Here is a 24,795-nt window from a genome sequence, read left to right as displayed (position 1 = left end):
GCGATATCGTACAGATTTCGCGTCATTTTAAAGAATTCGCCTAATCTTAGGTGAATTCTGTAAAAAGACAGAAGTCTATAGATTATGAAGAATTTTTAAAATTTCCTGATATAAGAGCTTTTATTTATTTTCCATCCTCTTTCGTAGTGCCAGTCCAATAGATCATGTCACAAGCGGATATTGTTATACAATGAAATACTTGACATTTCGACAGGACAAGAAGCAGGAACACCAGTAACTTTCAGCAAATCCAAGTTCAGTTCCTCTTCAGAAATGTTTATTATTGTTATTGGTGTGGGTTGCCAAGCTAATATCTTCATCACACGATTGTGTTAGTCGGTTTATTTTCTTTACTTATATCTGCACCTTCATAATAAGATCGTTGCTGGCACATATCATCGTCCACAGTGTTGGTTTTGTTTCTTTTAAAATACTTCGTTGATATTAATATAAATTTTATTTTAATCTTCCAGCGATACCATTAACGATACATTAATAATGTCCTTGCGGTTCCTGGAAGTAAGGAAGTGTGCCACTTTATTTTCAAAAGTAAAAAGCAAAACATTGGAGAGGCTTTCTATTCCTGTGGAGTTTGGTAAGTATGTACTATTGGCAATAAAAAGTAATAAAATCTCTGTGAAGATTAGTTTGATTACAATAGAAAACAGATATTAAAAATAAGTAAATACACACGGATAAACTACATAAATTCTTACCTGCTTGCAGATGCTACGAGAGCCCCTGATGGCCATACTGGCAAGAGGTGCTGTCAACAGTTAAGTTATGGGTGAGGGATTAAATCTATTGACCAATAGAAAGATGACAAGTTTGCTATCCTGGATCCAGTGGTTCTTGATGGAGTGGAATCCTTGTGGGTTGAATTCGACTCCTTGTTTTCTGTAAATTGATGAGGCTCCGAATTATGAAGAGGTCTTCCTTAAATTTTCTTCTGTTCTACTGGTTAAAGAGGACTCTAGTATTGCTGAAGTCCCATGTGTCACCACATTGGAATGCGCGTAGGGCTGTGTCGGATTTTAGATTCTTCAACATTGTACATCTTTTTTACGTTCCTTGAGTCTTCTATACGATTCTACTATGTATGTACTCCCCCACACCTAGTCTATTTTATAAATAGGACCTCTAGGGTTGTTGGGGTTATTCGGCTGTTGTTTAAGGATCTGCTTAATGGAGGCCGAACTCTTGAAAAAGATGATGATTCTATATTGACTTGCTTTTTTTGCTATTTTTGTACCGATTGTTGGTATGCATATGGTGGTTCTTCTGTCTGTGCTGGGTTGGGGTTGTGTGAAGGTCTTGGAGATGTCTTCTATTGGACTGTTAATAACATGTAGAGGAAATCCGTTCTTCAAGGCAAGCCTGGTTATTGTTTTAATTCTTGTTCGAGGTTTACTTCTTTACAAATTCTGTATGCTCTGAGGATGAATAATTTCAGAACACCCAGTTTTGTTGAGAAGGGAATGAAGGATTTGTAGCTTGAGATGATCCAGTGTCTGTAGGCTTCCTGTAAACTTCCATAAGTAGCCCTGATGGTTTTCTGGTGAGCAGGATGTCTAGGAAAGCAAGGCTGCTATTATTTTCTATTTCCATTTTGAATTTGATCTGTTGATGATGTTTATTAAGAGCTTTCAATTTTTTTTATAGATTTTCTGTTCTAGATTACTATTATATCGACAACATACCCCTCCAGAAATTTGGTTCCTCAGGTTTTCCGGGAATTCTTCAAGGCGTCAGGGGAGGACAGCAAGGCGTCCTCTCCTTCTTGGGAACCCTAATATGATAATTTTTTTGTGGCGTAGCCGCATTTTTTAGGTAGCAATCAGCAAAATAAAATTTCTGTTTAATACATTTCTCTCATATTACGGAGGCACTCCACTACTAGGAGGTACTTCCCTACAACAACAATAAATACAAGGATATTGTGATGCATAACCAGAAAGAGTTTCAAGTCTACAATAAAAAAGAAAGTCGAATATATCCCTCTATTGCAGGATATCACCTGGAACATTTGATTCAGAGTTTTAAGTAATTTTCGGCTAGCCGAAACGTCCTGAAACCTGAATCCTCACGACCTTGTGGCATGGTGCTTTGTCTTGTTAATAGACGCCTCAGTTGTCTGGATCCTGTTACGAAGGGGATGTACTTGGTCGGAGACGATAAAAAGATTGGCGTTCCCATTGACCCGTTGATTAAAGATGATCAGAGGACCAACGGCATGCCATGAAAACAGTCCCCAAACTAACACCACCTCCCTCCATCTTGCTGAACACCAACAGCACATCCATGTACCATAGCTCATGTTGATTTCTCCAAATCATCAGCATTTTAAATTTTGAAACGGAATTCATGAGACCAGGTGACAGTTTTTTTTGTTTATTAAACTAGGCGGTTCCAATAAGCTTATCTGGCAACCGCGCCATCTATATACAGCACTATACAAATAATATCAACACATTTGTTATACTGTAGCATTATACAGCCACCAGTTAGTTACTGCCCTGGCATGTGGACCCGGTGGGGGACCTATTGTCAAGAGAACAAATTGGATGTACATAATTCCATAATTCAAATACATGTCTTCAACTATGAAGGCCCTGTAGTTTTGATCTTCATGTCCAAAGAAGTGTCGCGTCAAGTCATAAATCTAACACACGAATGATACTGCAGTAATGGAATGAACACTCTTGTTCATTCCATTATTGCTGAGGATGTAGAATCCTTTCATTAAATGTACTGCTCAGCAGATCAGTTCGATCTTCAGGAAGCAAAGCAAAAATTCGCTATTCAAGCGTCATGAGAACAAACGGCTGGCTCGCTGTGGTGGCCTAATCCTTAGCAGGAGTCTCTATATTCTTCAGCCACGCCGTAAAAGCGATTCACGCAAAAATCTCAGCGTATAGCCTTGGAAACGTATTTCCAAAGAGTGTTTCAATCAGTCTAGCTAAAAGGTTTGCACCATCTTACAATGACTATTTATTTTATGAATTACTTTCTCCAGTTTAGAACTCTATCAGCTTCCATGGTGGATCCACCATGATCCATGGTGGATCATATATCATTTATCCAAAGAGAAATAAATAAATAAAGTAATATTCAAGAATGTAGATGAGGCTCAAAACGGTAGACCTAATTATAAGGTCAGGAAATTTTTCTACTTGACAGGTCTTTTCACGGTCATCGAATCTTACATTATGGACTCTAAGAACACAGTTCACTTGACATCAACCAGGTCATCTGTGATAAGGGGCAGATGTATGGTAGGCAATAATATTCTTGAATGCCATCTTCGAAATACCTTTTGTTTTGGACCTTTCTGATCTGTAAGCATGTGTAAAGTTTAGATTAATATATTTTCTTTTTTTTTATTAAACTAAAAATGAAATCATTCTATTTTGAATTAACAGAAAAAGGACTGTTCTTAACTTTAACTTTTGACTTCGGTGCCGATGATTATTTTATGCCTGGCATGGAAGTTGGTGCTATTATGGAAGTCCATTCTCCATATGCTATTCCTCAACCATTCGAAAGGGGCTTTGAGATTAAGCCTGGAAAAGAATATACAGTCATGATTAATGAGGTAAATGAAGACTACTTTCTTTATTCTAAAAAATATCTGTTTCTTTCTACTGCTCCTGTTTCTAAGAAAAATATATCAATGTTTTGATTTGCCAAAACGTATGATTTTGATTCACTGCGATAATCTTACAGATGAGGTTATTTTTGCAGGTGAGGGAACTGCTACTTCCAGCTCCGTATGACACAAACTGCACCGATTATTTTGCTATGTGGAAAAAGAATGGTGGCAGTGGACCCTTCACATCTCAGGTGAATATCCAAAAAAATTGCGTTTGCTTTTCTACCACCAGTAACCCTGAATTTAAATTCAACAGAATTCAACTGAAGTCCATCTGTTGAATTCCCTGAATTCAACAGATGGACTTCAGTGCATCTGTTGAATTTTTCACAACGTGGCTGAGCTAGTCGGTCTCAGGCGAGAGTAACATGGTTTTTTCTCCCGGAAACTGGTTTTTCGTCTAGCAAAAAAGAAAATCGACCTCAGAACACACGCAATTTACAGACAATATACACGGAGCAACATGTCCTTAATCGCCGATGCTCCTAAAACTCAACTACAACAACAACAGCACTCATGCTCATGCATCTGCTACCAATAAGAATATTATAAATCTCAATTAAACCCCTTTCCTATGATCTCTATTTGCTAATCTTAGCAGTCCGTTCTTTCTAAGCTGTTCTGCTTATGGACATCAGTTATCCACTTTTTCCAATTTGGTCGTCCTCCTTTGATTCTTCTCTGGACGCTTCAAATCATTTATGGTTTGGAGCGTCCAATATTCCAAATTTAGGGTCTGTGTTGACTGCGGGAGGTTCTTTGTATGGCGTCTAATCATGAGCTAGAAGAGCTCGATGTGGGAGAAATCCGTAGACACGGTTGGACAAGACAATATGTGAGATCCAGTTGATGTCACAGCTCGGTGGAAGGTAGCCAGCGTGGCTGTAGTTGCGGTTCAAACCTGTATTTCTTGAATAAAATTTATGTACTCGAAAGGTTCATCTCATTCGCTGTGTTTTTTTAAAACTTTCCAGCTATGGTAATTTTTCATTTTTGTCAATATTATATCAAGAATTTGTTGAAAGTTTTCTGTAAACAAAGAGCAGAACAACTATTTCATACTTAAATATGAAAACAGTGATTCAGATAACACCGAGAAATTCCCAAAATTAAAGCGAAAATTTGAAGATGAATTTTTCTTTCATTTTTTGAAGTTTCTAATTTCTGATTTATTTTTATTATTGCAGGGATGTTACTTGTCCTGCATCGTGGAAATGATTCTGGCCGAATGTAAGTGCATCGACGTGAAAGAGATGCCATTGCTATATCCATATACTGACAAGAAGTGTCAAAGGAAGCAAAACCTCAGTAAGTGGTTTGCCTGACCTCTGAATAATCTAAACATTTACGTTAATTTACTTCTTGGTAAATTGCACCTCTTCTCGATAGACTGATATAAACAGGGTGGACCATATTGTAATATGTGAGTGGGTAGACCATAAGAAACTATTATTTCTTTCGCAATAAAACATTCCTGCCATTAATTTTAAACGCAGTCCTGCTTCCTTCAACTTGTGACACTCCTGAATCATAACAATGTCCTCAGCTCAATCCGTTTCTATTAAAATTCCTTTATCTATTATTTTCCTGATGTCCTTAACTTTAACAATTGGTGCGCAGATTACGTTGCCCAGAGTAACGTATCAGATGTGTGGTACTAAACTCAGAGTAGTGGAGAATGGAGAAGACCTGGGGGTAATTGTGCAATCAGATATGAAGTTTACTGAGCAAAGCAGACAGGTCATGGAGTCTTGTCAATGATATACAGGAATTTTTCTAGCAGGTATAAGGAGGTAATTATCCCTTTGTATAAGGCAATGGTCAGGCCACACCTTGAGTACTGTGTACAGGTCTGGAGGCCCCAATTTAGGAATGATATAGAGTTGCTAGAACGAGTACAGAAAAGGGCAACAAGATTGGTGAGGGGAAGAAGGAGATCCTCTTACCAAGAAAGGCTTAAGTTCTGCAAATTGCAGCAGCTGGAGACTAGGCACCTGCGAGGTGATTTGATTGAGGTGTATAAGGCTTTCAATGGGTTGAGCAGGCTCAATTCTGATGGGATTTTTCCTGTTGCTCAGGATACGAACCTGAGGGGGCATAAATTCAAATTGAGGAAGGACAGATGTAGGATGGATGTTCGGAAATTTGCCTTTAGCCAGCGGGTAGTTGATTGCTGGAACAAACTTCCATCTGTCGTTGTGGAAGTTGATAGCTTAGCGGTTTCACCACAAAAGAGGAATCGCTGCAACTCACTCCTGATCTTAAGCATGTCGCTAAATACTTGCCACTTTTTTTTATCGTCTTCTTCTTCACTGCTTGACTCAGATACTGACACTTGATATCTAATTCTTTTAGAAGCTATTCTGGTCGATAGATTCTGATTTACTTCATACATTTGAGTTCTTTAGAGGTTCCTTTCTCTCCCTTATCATTCATTTCGGCCCTCTAAAACCTCACCATCACCGTCTTCCACTTTAAAGGAGACTTGCTTAAAGTTCGTCCTTCTTCTACCTCCATCCTACTCACAAATCAATCCTGCAACGCCATTGACTCTAAATAAAAAACAAAACTGTTATATAAGGGTATGTTCTTTTGAAGAGTTCCTTGCTTTATCGACGGGATTTGAACCCGGGTCTATTACACTCGGTGTGGGGAGGACGGTGATGATACTACCCTGCTACCCTGCCCAGACTGACTCAAAACAAAGTTGTACAGAGTGCAAAGTGAGTTCATTTCAATCAATTCAAAGTACAGCTAAAAAGGCATTGAACACAGCCCCTTTATTCGCATTGCCACCTGGGAGATGTATTTTAGTTAATTCAATAAATATGAAATGTAATATTTAGAAATTAAGTTCTTTAATTTGTTTTCTGGTTGCTATTTTATTAAACAAGAAAGCAATGCGGAAAAACATTCAGTCAGTTGTATTCTAAGATGTGATTGTCTGCCATAATCTCCTAAGAACCAAAGACATTAAGCAATTACTGAATTTTGTGCATTATTTTTCTGTTCAGCACCAAGCAGCGAATAAAAAACGTTAACTATTTTATTTCTTTTATTGCAGCGGAAGTTTGTTTGCCTAAAAATTTTGATCTGGAATATTGCAAAGATAACTGTGGACCTGCGTGCGAGTAAGTAACTGTTACTTTTAAAGAATTTAATTTTGTGTTTAGATGCTCCATTTTGACAGTGAGTTGTCAAGTGCCCTGTTTATAGAAATCTTTATTGCAATAATAACTGGGACTGGATAGGAGTTTATGGCTTTAACTGTGTTCCTTCCATTCAGCTTTGCTTTCAGCAGGCTTCTGAGTCTCTGATGGTATTTTTCGATCAGGCAGGCCTTAATTTCCTTGTGCTGTAACTGTTGAGCGTGCATCATCCCCAAGTATTTGTAGGCCTCTCCCTTGGCATGGCTTCGACCTCTTTACCACTCTGCAGTTGGTACTTTCGGTTGACTAATTTTCCCTGACGGAATCCATGGGTCTTGCAATTGTCTAGACCAAATTGCCTCCTAATATTATTGCTAAATTCTTCGGTGATATGGAGTAGTTGCTGGAGGTGCTTCTCGGTTCCCGCGTAGAGCTTGATGTCATCCATGTACATCAGGTGGGTGAGGGAGTATAGGTTCTTCCTTCCTTCTTTGAGGTTATATCCGTATTTGCTACTGTTGAACATGGTGGATAGTGGGTTAAGTGCTAGACAGAATCACAATGGGCTCAGGGCATCTCCCTGGGAGAGTCCTCTTCTAATGGGGATTGGCCTGATTGTGATGTTTTCGGCCTTAGTGGTGGTACTCCATTTCGCCATCGTTTCCCCTAGGAAGTTTGTCACTATCGGATTGACTTTGTAGATGTTCAGCGCCTCTATTAGCCAGCTATGAGGCCCGGAGTCGAAGGCCTTGAGGTAATCGATGTAGGCTGCTTACATGGTGCGACGCTTCTTATAGGCTTGCTCCATAATCCTGGCATCTATGGTTAATTGCTCCTTGCATCCTTTGCTCAGCTGCTTGCATCCTTTCTGCTGTTCGCCATTATGTTCTGGCCCTCCAAGTGGTGTGATATCTTCCTGGTTATACAGCTGGTCAGGATCTTGTACATTGTTGGGAGGCAGTTGATTGGCCTATATTTCGCTGGTTTTCTGGTATCTTCTTCTTCAGGGTTCCGCTATGTGAATTCATTGAATGAGAAACTTCGGGATGGTCTCTGGATGCGTTATCATTCGGGCGAACTGCTCTGCCAGGTGCAAGTGAGCTTCTTGTGCCAGTAGTTGTGGGCGTTATTTGTTCCTGGAGTTAGCCAGTTGTGAGATTTCTTGATCGTCTGTTTTACTTCTTCCCGAATCTCCCACCCTCTCATTTCTTGTACGTCATTGGTTTTCTTGCCTTCTAGTTCTATCCAGGTGTCTTACTTTCCTGTCCCCCCCCCAGAACTCCTCAATCGTCTTCTTCTCTGGTGGTCCGTTCCATTCTTTCCCATCTTCTCCGAGATTCATCTTTGGTCCTCATCAAAGATTTGGTTGTTTATTTTCCTCTAGGAGCACTCTTTTTATCAGCGTAGTCTCTTGCTCAATGCAAGGAAGTTCTGCTTCAATGTGTCCAAGTACTTTGCTATACTCTGATTTTTTGTCTCATGTTTGCTGTGGACGCTGTCTCTCTTGAGGATGCTCTTCACTTTTCCAATTAATTTCTTACTCCTATTGCCCCGTTCGTACTGGGTCAATTGGCCTATCTTGACTCTTAATTCTTCTATCTTCTGCTGAAGTCTTCTTTCTCAAGTTGGTGGTTCCTTCTGTTTTCGGTTCTTCTGCTGCTGGTCTCTCGCTTCTCTTCCATTAATCCTCTTGGCTGGGAGATTGTCTACAACTTTTCGAGCCGAGCCCTCTGACTAAGGCCTGAACGCAAGTGACTTTATCCTTCTCCACGCTCGATGCAGTATGATTAATATTTCTCTGCGACATCATCCATCTATGGAGGTGGACCTGCTTAGCTTCGGCTTATGTCCAGTGGTAGTTCTCGGGAGTCTGCCTTAGCTGCCACTCCGACCTTGGGGTAGGTAGGTCCACGGGAGCAACTTTCACGATGTTTATTACTATTAATTTATTCATTATTATTATTCTAATTTATTACTATTATTATACCGGTGTCCCAGTGTGATGGAGCCGCGTTCGCTTCCGCCAAGGCGGTACTCGAACCCAGGTCCATCAGGCTGGTAGTCCAGTGTCCTAACCACTGGGCCATCGCGCCCAATAATAATAATAATAATAATAATAGTCTCCCAGCGTAACAGAGCCACGTCATTATTATTATTAGCCATATGGTGCAAAGAAGCCTGACGCTTATGCTGCACCAGCCAAAAAAAATATCTGAATTATCCTGAGAGAGAGAGAGAGAAGTAAAAGGGAATCACCAAGAAAGAAAAGGACCCTGGGTGTGCCAAGCACATAGTCACCAGATGTGAGCCCCTGGGGTTATGCGAGCAGCTGTTAACTTGTTTTGAAGCCTCCGATCAATGGCTGATCGGTCAAATATGCTTCTTTGCACTGTTAAGAAACCAACAACTAAAACTTTCTTTGAGTTTACTATTTATTACTTAACAATTGTTTATATAATTCGCATTTCATGTGGTTTATGCTTTCAGTTTTAAAATTGTTTGAAGTGATGTATCAGAAGTGTATCGTGTTATAAAGAAAATCCTTTTTTTTATTGCAGTTACACCAGATATCAATCCACACTCACTGCAAGAAAATTGCGGAATAAAGTAAGTAACTTGGATAGAAATTATTCTAATAACACTTGCTACGTGCAAAACCTTTAAGCTGTTTCATTAAGCAGTTTTCTCGAAGTACTTTCTCTGCTATTTCTTCTAAATATCGTCCTATATATTTTCTGCATTCTGTCTTAATTGGCAACAAGTTCAGCTCTGGTTGTTTGCAGTTACTCCTCACATGCAAGGGACAATCCAATTCACTCCAGAGTTCTTTGTAAGACTAGGGCTCTGGGCCAGTACAATTTTGTAACGCTCTCGTCCTCAAAAAAGGCCATACAGTAGTTTGATATGATGCGGTGTCCTGCTGACCCAAGTATGGAACTTCACTGACCTGCTGCCGAAAAGTGGGTAATGCATTATTGTGCTGGACATCTAGATAGAGCTTAGCATTCATCTTTTTGCCCAAACAGCCAATGGTCCCAGGCCAAACCATGAAAAACAGCCTCAGACCATCACACACTGCATCTGCCAAACTGCGTTATTGGATCAATAGAGTCCTGCAGCTAGCTTTCTCCATTCATGGATGCATGACTAACAGATTGGTAGATCATGTACTGAGACTCATCACTCCAAAGCAAATTTTCCTATGGTCCAAGAACAGTGGGACATACACAAAGATAGGCAGCATTTGGCAGTAGTCGGTATGATTAGCGCTTGTGGACGGTTGCATGACTGTGGTGATAACCCATATCATGCAGCGTCTTGCGCATTATACTAGTGCTAACGTGTCTCAATTGTCTCACGCTGGGCGAGTGCTGTAAGAATGTGGACCTACGTTCCTAGTGCACAATTCTTTGTAGGGCCCACATGGCACGTTCGTTCATCTGCAGAGGTTTTCCAGGTCGTTTCAGTCCACCACCGTTGCAGATCATATCTACATTTATCCAACTAGAGATCTTCGGTGCTGTTGAAATTTCACCAACAGACCGATTGCTTATGTAGACCTCAATAAAACTTCTGTAACAGAGCAGAGTTTTCTTCCCCTAATTAATTTTGCTTTACTGCTATGAATTGATCTTTATTTACTTAATTACTCTCCTCTCTTGTTTCCTGTATAATCTTTACGGCTCACTTACTAAATAACATCAACATTCATCAGTGTTTTCCCAATTTACTAATGAAGACCAGTATTATTTAAAAATACCATACACTGATAAAAAAGAATATATCAGAAAAAACTTGCACTTGTAATAACAGAAGTTCCAGATAAGTTTTGTTATTAGGAGCCTAACAATGAGAATTCAATGAGAGTTCTCAAGAGATATAGAATTCTAATGCAGGTCTAAAGAGGGAGGAAAACCGTGATTCTCACGTAAGTGAATAACTTCGTATAAGGTGTCACCCTTCCATTCCGAAAAAGGTAGTGAAGAGGATTTGTTTATACATTCTTAGCTAGATATCTGACATGCTGGACGTGTGGGGTATTGTGGTCATCCCTTTTCCATCATGCGCTGTTTGAGTGCTTGGTACGAGTCCTCACTTCAACATCCAATCAAATGCTGAGATTGAATAAACTTAGAGAGAAGTTTCTGATATAAAAGAGAGTCTTTGGGAAACCCAAGTGGTGAGTGAGCAGTCCAGTGAGTCGAATAGAAGAGCAGCCAGAGAGAAGGTGGAAGAAGCCATTGCTAAGACAAAGAGAAGACAAGAGCCAGCACCCTAGTTGCCAAGCAGGTACCGGCTTCAGCCTGCAGCGAGCTCGGTGGAAAGGAAGACAGATTGAGTGTCTAAGTCCCAGTCAGAGCAAATGTGGTAAGTGAGGATATTATTCTACCAGTGCTTTTTTTAGGAGAGTGAAAGGTGAATGTCTGAAATAACAGAAAAGTAAACTCCCTGATTCCTACCTATCAGAAACGGTTGTAGCTAAAATGATTTGTTCCTAGCATTTCGAGTTCCTAGTATTTAATTTATTCTGTATCTTATTCTATATCTTTAAGTATATTTTTGATGTCGTATACTTGTTAAAGTTGTCTCTAAATAAATGTTTGTTTGTGTTTTCCTTTTGTAAATGACTCTCTCTGCTAACTCTCATCAACACCAAATCACCCCAGAATTTAGGAACAAGGTATACGTTAAAGATTATCGTGGCATTGAAGGCTAAGTTACCAGCATCGTGGAGTCTTCAATGAATTTGGATTGTTCAACTCCTAGTAGTTGGTTGCTACTTATTTATATGGTTAGGATTATCTTTGATATTAATATCCTGATCGACATTTGTAGGCTTAAGAATTGAAAGGGGGTTGGGTCATCGCTTGCATGGTATTATTTGAAATAATGCTTGTAATATCTAAATCTTCCTAACCTTTATCAGTAATCGATTCTTTTACTGCTTAAAATATTATTTGAAGAACAAAATGAGAGGTTAACGCAGAGTAAACAAGCCATTGAAAATGTAATTAACACTCACAAAAATAGTTTCAAACACATATTGGAGCCGGTCGAAGGACAAATTCATGCTTTGCTGTATTCATTAGATAAATTATCAAAAAACAAACAATTATATTAGGATTAATTTCTTACACATACCCATATTTGTCTCTGTAAATTGCATGTTCTCCGGTCTGGTTTTGCCTGGTTTTGCTGGATGAAAAAATCACTGTTCTTGGGGGGAACCTTGCTATCTACACCTGGGACCAACTAACTCAGCCACGGAGTGAAAAAAGCCTATTAAAGTTAGTATTAGCAATGGCCACATCGTGCAAGGAAGCCTATAGCTTATGCTGCACCAGCCAAGGAAAAAAACAAATAAATAACTAAATAAAATAAAATAAAATAAATAATAATAACAGTAAAATAATAATAAGAAGAACAAGCTTTTAAAAAAATAATTAATAAGAGAAAAGTATATAGACAACTTATGCATTTCCCTCCTTCCGTAGTCAGCGATCCAGCTGACCTATGATTTTCCCCAACTGTCAGCCTCAAACTGCACCAAACTGTCACCAATATAGGCAATTTATTCCAGTGATTTATAACTCGCTGTCTTAAAAAAAACTTCCTGCAATCCAGTCTAAACATCTCCTCCCGTAACTTAAAATTATGGCCCTTTGTTCTAGAATCATTTATAACCATGAAAATTTCATCCTCATTCATTTTACTGATGTCTCTCAGAGTCTTAAACACCCCAATCAAATCTCTTCTAAGGTGTCTAGTTCACAAGCTCACAACCCAACCCACATATTTGAAGTCTTTCCTCGTATGGACGCTCTTTTGCCGATCTCATCAGGCGAGTTCCCTGTCTTTGGACCCTCTCAAGAAGCACAATGTCTTTCTTTAGATGCAGTCTCCATACTTGAACACAGTATTCCAAGTATGGTCTAACAATAGCCTTATATAATGGGATTATGACATCCTGATCGCTACTAACAATTTTTCGATAAATCATCGATAGGACACCATGGGCACGCGACAGTGGCAAAGAATTTCCTGATCTTGCAGACTACTGAAATTCTAGACGTTAGGGGAATGCTTGGTTTTACGGTACATTTGATCTCAGAGCTTAGTTGTAAGCAGAACAAAACCGCTGCAGGAATTAAATTATAAAGTGGAGTTATCGTTAACACAAAGAAAATAAGATAAGGGTGGATTTTATAGAAGTAACCAAATTCGCACGAAGAGGAACTCATATGTGTGGAAATTTACCGACATGCGGTGCGCATGTCAGCAGATTTCCACATCAACCCTCCACCCGCCCTATGAGCATCCTCTTCAAGGATGGACACGCCAAATCCCAACTACGCATGACATTGTGTAGAAGATAATCTCGTGTCCTACCATCCGCCTAACGATCATATTCGCTACAACAGTGTGCTGCTAGAATTGGGACTTAACATACCCATCGCTCATCCCTAAAAGCTAAACCTATTAAACCTACTGGGGGTGGAGAAAAGTGTCTGAGGTTAATAATTCTAATACTAAGGAATTCACAGCTAGTAAATCATAGCCGGTGAATTATCTTACATCTATGTTTAACTATTCAAAATTTAACTAAATTAAAAAGCAATTCTCTAACACAAGAAATAAACATAACTACGAATAAATGAGTAATCCTAAAAAAAATTATAGTAAGTTTTTTCGAATGTGTGTTGGGTCAAGAGGCGAGGCGAAATCTTACCTGGTCTAGAGTAGTGGAACCTTCGGACAGATAGGGACATCAGGAATGACAGACAATGATCCGTTCCCTCCCCCAACCCCACGGGTCGGATGAATGCCACACTGATGCCCCCACCTGCCATCGGGTTCCAAACTCAATTATTGTGCTCCTGCTTGTCCATCGCGTTTTCTGGATACCGAGAATTCGTCTACGAGATACTCATTGTAATATACGTAAAGATAATTTATTTTCTTTTCTATAAAGAGAATTTCCAGCAAAAGGCCCGTAACCCAGGCAAAGACCATCAAGGCATCGCCCAATAGCTAACCAGTGCCATGTCTTCCTCTGAACTGATTGTTCTCGCTTTGGATTGCAATGATTACTTGCCATATCACCATTGTGACGTACCATAGCCACAGTTGTTAAGTTTTACAGAAATTTCATGACTTGAACAAACAGAAGCGAACTTAGACAATGACGAAAGTGTCTATTGTCATTGCGATTATTACGTTGTAATCTACTATGTTACTGCAAGAACTTATCAACAACATTGTTCTAAGCAGGACAGGTGTTGCATCGACATTAGTGGTGGCCATATCTCCTACTGAGGACCACCTCTTCCCTTTGTTCCATCTTTGGCAGTGATGCATCTGTATCATGGCAGCCATTTTTGAATAAAATCCCTTTGTACCGTTTTGTTTCCGTTGTTGTTTCCTTCATCATTTCTGTTCCTCACAAGGTTCCTTTGGTATGCTTTTCCCATAGCCAGGCTACTCCTGCGAAAAGCTACAGGTGAAAACCTGACTGGTCCTTAAATTTTGCACTCCAGTGTACTAACAAAAGATGGGAGTGTTACACTCAGAAATGCCGATCGACAAGTCTCCAGAAATGTCTACAGAGGCTGCCCCCATGGTTATGTCTTTGGCCCATTCCTATGGAATGTGGTTGTGGACGAGTAACTGAACCTAGACCTTGGCCTTGTTTCCACTCAAGTCTTTGCAAACTACCTGATTCGGATAGTCACCCGAACCTTTAGAGCTTCGCTTGAAACAACAGCCAATGAAGCCTTAACAAAGTTACAAAAATGGGCCGCGATCGTCACTCTCTGCAAGCGCTATTCAAAACTGTATTCATTCCCACTATAACTTATTGTGCAGGTGTCTGATATAATTTGCGCACTCATTTTTCGTAATCAAAGAAAGCTCACTTCCATTCAGCTAATATCATTCTCACCTTCACCCGTGCCTACTACATGGTCAGCAACTCAGCGCTCCAAATACTGGCGGGAGTTCTCCCTCTGAATTCTCAAAGGCGTGATTCTCAAAGGTGTAATTCTCAAAGGCGTGCAGTATCGTTTGTCAAGGGGTTCGCTGCCACCATCCTGGATTTCACTACTAACCTGTCTGCGCGGTAGCACAGTGGTATCAATGTCTTCGCCACACCGGGTGGAAAAGGCCCGGGTTCGAATCCCGTCGACGACGCGAGGAAGTTTAATGGGTTTTTTTCACTCCGTGGCTGAGTTAGTCGGTCTGAGGAGTAGATAGCAAGATTTTTCTCCCCAGAAACCGGGGTTTTTTCGTCCAGCAAAACAGACAAATCGACCATAGAATACACGCAATTTACACACACAAATTCTGTACAGGGTTAATGTAATCAATTATGGGCAACCCTAAAATAATAATTAGATTTTTTTTCACTACTAATCCAGCAAACACCATCACAGAAGAAAAACAAACGACTTTCAGTCCATCTTCTTAACGTCTGGCAAATTAGATAGAAACCACCCCCGAAGGCTCCATTACAAAAAAATTCTTACCTCAAATATCCCAGATATACCCTAAAACAACTCCAGCATGGTACGACCCAGATTTATACACCACATTTCTGATAACGGACAATGGATCCATGAATCACAAACTTGTCTCTGTGAATATTGTGGCTGACCCTCACTGCCTTTGTGGTTAAAACGAAGACTGCGTTCATGTATTCTATGTTTTTTCGCTCTACGGTCACCTGCGAACATTGCTCATAACAAAAATACATGCCTTGCCTCGAGGTAATGAACATCTTTTGATCAATGAAGAAGACCAGTACCACGGTTTCTCTGCCTTCGCCCATGACCAATTCACCAAAAGACATCATCGGTACAGCGTCCTAGAACCATTGCACACTGATCGACAACTTCTTCTCAAATATAGAACATTCCACCAGATTCGTTTGTCTTAACCCGACTGTGATCGTCTTTAACTACTTCCACATACTGGACTTGACATTCAGGTCACTTGAATTGCTAACCCCGGTAATTTAACTTCGACTCCAGGGCATGATTTTTAAACCCTAAATCTAGGGTAGAATCTTTCCAAGCCACCTGACGATCTCACGTGTCTTTCTTGATAGGTGGCTTTCTTTCCAATCCTCTTGAGGGCCCCCTTCTTCCACTTTCCGCCTAGGTGGAAGAAATCCTATCCTTACTTCCTCCGTCGCTCTATCTGTATGCCGTTTCCTTCACTTTCTTCAGTACATCCTGTGCCTCCTGTACTCTTTTATCTTTTTCCTTTCTTTTTTTTTTTTTAACTTGAAAAAACTACTTTCCAGGAAACTCAGAAGACCCTTGCGGAAACCAGCCAGAGAATTATGGGCACCCTGGCTAGCCTAGTTATGTGTGCGGGTAACGTGGTGTCCCAACAGGGGAGGGGGCCCTTCGGCCAAAAGCCAGAACATACAACAGAACCCAACACAATGTTAGCATTAGCATTAGTAGAGGCATTTGATGCAAGAAAGCAAGCTTATGCAGCATCAGCCAAAAAAAAAAACCCTTCGTTCGTCCGAAATACCTGTCCAGTTGAGCCTTAAATTTATTTAGGCTATCAACTTCCACAACAAGGGATGGAAGTCTGTTTCACCAACCAACTACCCACTGACTAAAGGCAAATTTCTGCACATCTATTCTACAACTGTCTTTCCTCAATTTGAAACTGTGTCCCCTTAGGTACTTAATCTGAGCAAAAGGAAGAATCCCATCAGCATTCAGCTTGCTGAACCCATTCAAGGCCTTATACACCTCAATCAGATCACCTCGCAGGTGCCTACTCTCCAGGCACTGCAATTTGCAGAACTTAAGCCTTTCTTGGTAAGTGCACACCTTTGTTCCCCTCACCAATCTTGTTGCCCTTCTTTGTACTCGTTCTAGCAACTCTACATCCTTCCTAAAATGAGGCCTCCGGACCTGTACACAGAACTCAAGGTGTGGCCTGACCATTGCCTTGTATAATTGATTGGAGAAAGTTCATTTCTTAGTGGAAATGAAGGAGACCAAGTCATTCTCACTTGTAAATTGCAGGCAGAGAAACCACCTGCTTTACTACGGTGGATTAGATTTGATGGCTCAACTATAAAAGGTTCAGCGCAAGCAATTCAGGAATTATGGTGTGATAAAATAAGGATAAACACATGTTTGAAATGGATAACTGTCTTGTCACTGGAGTATGATCAGAAAGCATTTACATGTATCGCAAATAATATAACTTACTCTCATCCCATGATGATTTCAATAATGGTAATAGTGAAATATAAGCCAAGAGTTACCATGAAAGTACATGTAAAATTGCACATGAGCATGACCAATTTAAGTTAAATGTGAAGTTATAGCAAATCCAGACATTTTCAATGGTTTAGAGAAGGAGAACAGTTGTTAAAAGAGGGGGAATACAACTTTGGTCATTAAGAATGTTCCTTGAGAGAATTCATAATAACAATTACACTTATCTAGTATGAAATGAATTAGGATCGGCCCAAGCATCTCTTGTGTTTATGGTGTCATTTGGGCCCCTCCTGAAAACAGAACTCAATGACCTGGAAACAACGAATGGAAATCTAGTATTTTTGCGGTGTGGTTTTGTGGGCAATCCACAATCTTTAGTGAAACGGTTTTTTGAAGATAAGCTCCTTCAAAGTGGCATTGTCCCTATCCAAATGATTCCTAAGATGTCAATTCAGAAATCTTAGGATAGATTCCTTGATGTCCTGTAGTGAAAGATGAAACGTCAGTCTGTGCTAAAGGACTGCCTGAAGGCAGGTGCAAAACGCACCTAGAAAGTTTGGGAGACAATGTGCAACTTTAATGGATTTTCAGATATGTCCTGCCCATGGAGAATTTAACCTAGAAAGGACCAACGTCAAATGAACACCTGACGACTCATTTAGAAATATGGGGACTTTGAGAGATGAGTATTCTCACAATTGAATCTGTTTGGGCTAAGCATTTTGGTTATTATCAGTGTCATGAATGGAACCCATGGGGTCACTTGAAGTTAACCATACAATTAGAAAGAGATTGGTCAAAGGAAGTTTTATACTCCACTTTGGGAATACCAACTTTGGTCTTGTCTGTAATAATACTAGGGGTCTTAGTAGTAAAATTATACTGTGGAATTATTGTTTCAGGGGATCAGATCAAACATATAATTCTTATCAGGCGTACTTTAGCAGAGACAATGGAGAAGGAAGCATAAACAGCACTCAGTAAAGTGGAAATTGCCAAGAACTCGTAACTAGCAGAAGTTCCATATAAGTTTTGTTAATAAGAACCTACTTGTTAACCAACAAGCAGCAATTTCTTCTGAGAGGGCAGACAGGTCAGAGACGTTAGCTCATCATATAACGAAAGAGGGTTCTCACCAGCATCTAGAAACAAGGTATACTTAAATGATTATTGTGGCATTGAAGGGGAACCCACGAGAGTCATGGAATCTTCAAGAGACCAATCCAAACTGCGGTATTCATGGAAATATTTCGCCCTTGAATATTGAATTCTGTTAACCTCATTGATCGCGTCTTCTCGAAAGCTTATGAGCACAATTATAGTTGTCTGATACGTGTTCTTGGGTAGAGTTTAAAGTGGGTTAGACGTGACCCACTTTAAACGGAGGGGTGTCTGGATCTTGTAGAGCAGTGTATGTATGTTTAGTGTATAATCGAATTAGTTATCTGTTTGAGTAAAATTCAATTTTTCTGTCCTTCCAGAGCATGAAACTGGAAGACTTGTACACTGACAGTACCCTCGAGTAAGTATTGCAGTTAGACATATTATTAGTACGTTTTAAAGAGAAAACTTAATTTTTACTGTATTCTACTTAAAATTAGTTCAAGGCGTTTGCTCTTAAATATCTAATTAAATTTATCCTTTAAATATTCTAGTCAGGTCCAGTCCATTAGAGTGAAACCAAATAAGCATTTAATTTGAATCTCTACAACTTTCACCACTTAATCAAAATGAATTTCCAGTAATACATAATAATGGAGAAACATTGCAATACGATTCTGCTTGTATTTCTACAGGGATCTCAAGGAATCCAGCGTAGCATTCGTACTGGACAGAGATGTTTTACAATATTCCTTCAAGCCTAAATTTGAGGTAAATTTTCTTTTTCATAATTATTTCTTGCAACTAATGTTTCCACTCATCCGCAAATATTTCTTAAAAAAACTGCAGCAGACTTTATATGCATCGCTAATCTCGCCAAATACGAAATAATTAATTAATTAGATCCTCTTCAGCAGGTGCTGCAACTGGTCCAGGAATACAAGGACTCCCAGTTGGAGACCCATGAATATTTTGCATCTGTGTGTATTTAATACCGGATAAAGGTGCGAACTAAGCATGAAAGATACTCAATATTAGATTAGATAAACTTTAGCTTGTCGAGAAGTTGATGACCACTTTGTAGTATGTAAAAAATTAAAGGAGGCCTTCAGTACTCGTACAAAAGAACATTTTACAGCTCTCCAAACAGTATTCAAAGAGTACGAGATCAATGGAGTGTTATGTTACCCAGTCCACACTGTGCAGGAAAAAAAAATATTTTAAAGCAAAGAAACCTCATTTTGTTCAAGAATTATTGCTGATGTTTGTAACCAAGGGAAGGAATTTGCTTTGCTTTGAGCATACCATGAAACGACGATTGTCCTGATCTGTTTAGATAATTATTTGGACGAATAATTGTTAGACGAAGTAGTGTTTCTTGTTGGAGGATCCATCAATCGCTTTAATTCCCGCTACTGGCGAGATTACGATTCAGGAATGCGTGTGGGCCATACGCAATATTGGGCCAAAAGTTTAGTTAGATATGATTGCAACACATTTCAGTTTGTTGGGGCGGTTCTATCGTGTGTCCACCGGGTGGAAAAGACCTTGGTTGGATGAAAAATCGGAAATTCGAACAGCAAATCGGCCAAGGACCACACGCAATTTACAACAATATACGGCACAATATGGCCGAATTTTCCTGATGCACTTACAGCAACCACCCAATCTGTTATGGGACACTATGCACGGTATTTGCAGATTGATGAAAATATGTACCCTTAAACGGCGAAAATTGATGAAAATATGTACCCCTTAAACGGCGTCCGTAGCCGAGTGGGCAGGAGCGGGAGTGCAGTAGCACACGCTCTTTGAGTAGACCGGGGTTCAATCCCCTGCCTGCTGAATACGGTTGATCTGCCAACCCGCACTGGACCAGCGTGGTAGATTATGGTCCATTTCCCTCAACATGAATTGTTGAGGAGGCTTCCATCCTGCAGTGGGTTGATAATGGCTGCACTTTACTTTTTTTTTTTTTTATGTACCCTTACGATGACCATAATGGTATAACCGAGCTGTTTTCCATTTTCTGGTCACACGGACCCAGCTGGTCGAGATGCTGAGGCTTTTGCAATTACTAATGACCTTGCACAGATTGTTCATTTACCTACAAAGATACCGGACAATTCTAACCATACAGCCAACGCGCTTGATCTTTTTCTCACAAACAACCCTTCTAAGTACACGGTCGAAGTGAGTGATCCTTAAGGCGCCTCAGATCACAACTTGGTGATTGTCTCTTCTCCAATGGAGCCTCCATCTCATGGCTATTCCCAACCTCGTGTTGTTTGGCATTACAAGAATGCAGAATGGGATGACCTGCGAGATTTCTTTTCTTCTTTTCCTTGGTCGGATTAGTCTTTCTAAACTCCTGATGTCAACGTTTGCTCAGATCGTGTCAGTGAAATTATTCTTGCAGGAATATCCAATCTTCTGCAAATAACTAGACCAACCTCTCGGCGATGTCCACAAGGTTCTGTGCTGAGGCCCTTCGTGTGGAACAACGTCTTTCCCAGCTGGCTTTCTAAACAGACGACCTGACGGTGGTTGTTTCTGGGAAATCACGCTGCGACCTTAAAAACAAAGCAAATCTTATCCATGCTGATCTCTATTAAAAAAAAAAACTAAACTATTATTTTTAGGCCACCCGAATAATGAAATTTATCTACCGTGCTGTGTATCTTATGTCTGTTAATTGCGTGTGTTCTATGGTCGATTTGTCTGTTTTGCTGGACGAAAAATCCCAGTTTCTGGGGGGAAAACCTTGCTATCTACACCTGAGACCCACTAACCCAGCCACGGAGTGAAAAAGGTTCATTAAAGTTCCTCGCGTTATCGACGGGATTCGAATCCGGGCCTTTACCATCCGGTGTGGGGAGGACGGTGACGCTGCCACTGTACTACACGCGCAGACTGCAGATCTCTACTCCTGGACAGTTCTTAACAAGCTTCAAATCAGTACCAGAAAAACAAAAATGATGCTTTTTAAATCAAAGCTTGACCTGCGCCGCCCGCCGTGAATCAAGCTCTCAGGGAAACAGCTTCCAATTGTGACCCACGCTAAAGTCCTAGGGGTGGTCATTGACCATAAGCTGAGCTTCCTTCCGCATCTACAATACCTAGGGGTAAAAACGAAACGATTTTCAGCTGCAATCATGAGGATCTCCAAGAGCAAGTATGGATTCCATCAGTGTCGATCCCCTAGTGATATTCTGGCTTATGTTACCCATTTATGGACAAATTCAATGGAAAGGTTCGGTGAAACACAAGCAATTGCTCTTGACATCTCAAAGGCTTTCGATCGTGTTTGGCATAAAGGTCTTCTATACAACTTCCATCGTATGGTTTGCCAACGGTTTTTTGTAATTGGTTACCCAGTTTTCTCTCTGACCGCTCACTGAAGGTGATGGTAGATGGCTCTCTATCTTCTAACTTCTCCACTAATTCTGGTGTACCTCAAGGTTCAGTTCTTTCTCCCACTCTTTTCCTCTTGTATATCAATGACCTTCTTCCATTGACTGGAAATCCTATCCATAGTTTTGCCGATGATAGCACATTGCATTCCACTTTCCATTTTGAGAAACCTTGCCCTGCTCAATCAGCTTCAATTTCTCGAAAATCTGCAATCAATTCCTTAAATGCCGATCTTCAGGTAATTCTCCAGTGGGGCAAAGACAACTTAGTTGATTTCAACCCTTCTAAAACTCAGTCTTGTCTTATATCTCGCAAAAAGGATTCTTCTGCTCCTATGCTTATCTTTAGTGACACTCCGATTTCTAGGCAAAATGATATATCTCTTTTGGGGATTACCCTGACTTCTAATCTCTCTTGGCACAAGCACATTACAAATATTGCTTCCTCTGCATCTAAAAAACTTGGTTTTCTCTTTCTCTCTCGGCATTACTTTTCTTACAAATAGCAACTCACTCTGTATAAATCGCAAATCCGCCCTGCCATGGAATATTGTTCCCACAATTCGGGTGGTGCCCCCAAAACCTCTCTCAGGCCTCTAGATTCCATTCAGAAGAGGGCAGTTAGGTTAATTAATGACTCCTCTCTAACAGAATCTTTCCACTCGCTGTCTCACAGACGTACTGTTTCTGCTGCATGCCTCTTCTACAGATACTTCCATGGGCACTGTTCTTCTGAATTGGCTTCTATAATTCCCGCTCTTTCTTTCGAAACAGTCCGAACACGTGCTGCCACCAGCCAACATCCATTTACTGTCCAACTTCAAACACACAGACCAACTTTTCATCTTCCTCATTTATTCATTCAACTGCCGTTTTCTGGAACAACATTCCTTCGTTCGTATTTCCTGAAAATTACAATCTACCGAAGTTCAAGTCCAATGTCAACAAATATCTTCTTTCGTCTTCTCAACCTCCAACCCACGAACGTTACTAGGTATACTAAAGGTTCTAATACTGTACCTCACGCGTTTGGGGTTTTCATTAAAAAAAATAATAACCATCGGATACGGGAGAAGTCCCACTCTGGGGGAGGATGGCACATGCCTGAGTTCGAATCCCGTTAATGAGGCAAGGAAATTTATGGGATTTTTTTTGACAACGTGGTTGTGTTATTTGGTCTGAGTCGAGAGATGCATAGCTTTTTTAATCTTCGGAAACTGTGACTTTTCGTAAAGCAAACGGGAAACCAAATAAAGCATTTTGACATCTCATATGATTAGCTTCTTTGGTGCTTAACACACATTTAACCTTGAAAATGTTTAGTCAACCAAATTTCCAGTGGGAAAACATTTCATAAACGAAATTTATCGGGGATGCTTTTCGGCAAACCATCCATTCATGGGTGGACAATCGCTGTGTGTGGGATCCATTCATTTGATCTTCTTGATTCCAGATTTGAATTACTAATTCTCCTCTTTCGGTTAAAGAGGACCTTTAATAAACAAATCCTACACAAAGATTTTTGATGAACTTGAAGCATTGCCAGTACATCAAGTTTTGAAAAACGTTCCAGATGACTGTGTAGGAAAATAAATTGTAACCACATCTGCTGCAGAGGTACCCGGACGATCCAGGTACATGTACTGAAATCCGATATCTGATGATTGTAACTTGCCATAAACCAACGTCCAAACTGTCTCATTTATTTGACATTAGATTTGCCTATCAGACATCCTCCAGATTTAAAACTGCTGCATTTTCTTTATGAAATTTAAATACTTTTATTACGTTTATCATATATTCTGCTCTCACAGGGTGAACGATAAGTCAACAAGTAATTATCCAAATAATTATTCAAGAGAGAGAGAGAGAGAGCGCTTGCTTTTTTGTTTTCATATATAATTTTTTTCTAATTTCTTTCTTTTTCTAGATGGTGGAGGTTTTTAGTTACATCGGAGGCTACGTTGGAATATGGCTTGGAATTTCTCTCGTTGCAGTCTGCGACTTTCTAGAGAGCTTAATAATGGTAGCAAGGTTTCTGTGCAACTCGATGACAGTTGAGCGAGTAGTAAAATAGAGAAAAGATTCATCTGTGTTTTTATTACTTTGTGTACACGTGACGAGTTCTATGGTAATGGTTTTTTTCCTAACTATTCCTAGGTTCTTTTGAGAGAATCACTGAATCCTTGAAAAAGTATAGCTTAGTATACATTTTCGAAGGAATCCATACGTAAGACAGTGATTTAAATCTTAACCAGCCGTACGCCAGGTTAGGTCAACTTGTAATTGAATTCTTACTCCCAATGTGCATTACATTTCTTGATATTTGTACTTATATTTAAAAGTTTTCATATTCATGTAATTTTTTCTTAATAAATTGTTTTATTAACGATGAGTTGTATCCAGGAGTCTAAATTCTTTCAGTGGTGCTATTCTCTACAGTATTTTACAAGTATTACTCCAAAAATAATGTTCTGCAATTTCTTACAAAACTAAATTGTTTATATAGCTTTTAGAACTCGTTTACAGTTTAGTTAACAAATGAAATTACAATACAACTGTCCTCTATTACAATCAACAGGGCTGGCCTCACTCAGGCCATCAACAGTTTCCCAAACAAGGCTACTGAGCTCGAGGGCTTCCCCTCTTTATTATTAAGATCTGTAGCCCCTACATAATAGATCTTCTCCTCCAAGCATATAATAACGTCCTGCAAACCGCCAACATATAGTTGATGTGGAAGCTGTACCACACAAAACCTCTACCTAAAAAGACTCATTCCCAGATTGCAAAGGATTACAGACTCATCTCAATAAGCTGCCGCACCCTAAAATGTTTGTAAAAGCACTTTTAAAGTACTTCGACACCCACTGCTTTAGGCATATTGAGGCTCTACTAACCAACAGACAAACACAAAAAATTACAACCTGAACAGAGGACTCCCTCAGAGTGGAGTCTACCTGCATTTCTTTTTTGCCGTTTCAGTATAAAAAGCGGAACTGCTTTCTACGCTAGGACAGTGGTAATATGCATCTGATCGTGCAATTTAAAGTGATAAAGTAGCAGTTATGGGATGTAGTGAAGATATCATGGAGTTTCCAAAGGGCATGATTGTGGGAACTCGTGAGTCGGGTGCTTCCATATCGGAAAAGGGCATGTATTGTCGGTTGCTCATGGCCCACTACAGTTAAGGTGCACGAAGAATGGTGTCGAATGGGTCAAACCACCTC

General features: G+C 40.0%; 1 protein-coding gene across 1 annotated transcript in view; it reads left to right on the top strand.

Annotated features, from left to right (window-relative positions):
- The window catches only part of LOC150076923 (bile acid-sensitive ion channel-like), a 36,574-nt gene extending 12,932 nt beyond the window's left edge, over positions 1-23,642 (top strand). The window contains exons 5-13 of the mRNA XM_090385736.1: positions 474-595; positions 3,423-3,595; positions 3,745-3,843; positions 4,840-4,960; positions 6,717-6,783; positions 9,360-9,408; positions 18,533-18,573; positions 18,848-18,923; positions 23,496-23,642. Coding sequence (XP_090241862.1) covers positions 474-595; positions 3,423-3,595; positions 3,745-3,843; positions 4,840-4,960; positions 6,717-6,783; positions 9,360-9,408; positions 18,533-18,573; positions 18,848-18,923; positions 23,496-23,642 — 895 coding nt within the window. The remainder of the gene's footprint in view (positions 1-473; positions 596-3,422; positions 3,596-3,744; positions 3,844-4,839; positions 4,961-6,716; positions 6,784-9,359; positions 9,409-18,532; positions 18,574-18,847; positions 18,924-23,495) is intronic.
- Positions 23,643-24,795: the final 1,153 nt, after the last annotated feature.

This window comes from Mastigoproctus giganteus, chromosome 12 (genome assembly GCF_048544385.1).
Source record: "Mastigoproctus giganteus isolate SK-2022 chromosome 12, ASM4854438v1, whole genome shotgun sequence".
NCBI classification, from domain to species: Eukaryota; Metazoa; Arthropoda; class Arachnida; order Uropygi; family Thelyphonidae; genus Mastigoproctus; species Mastigoproctus giganteus.
This window is presented reverse-complemented; position numbering and strand designations above follow the sequence as displayed.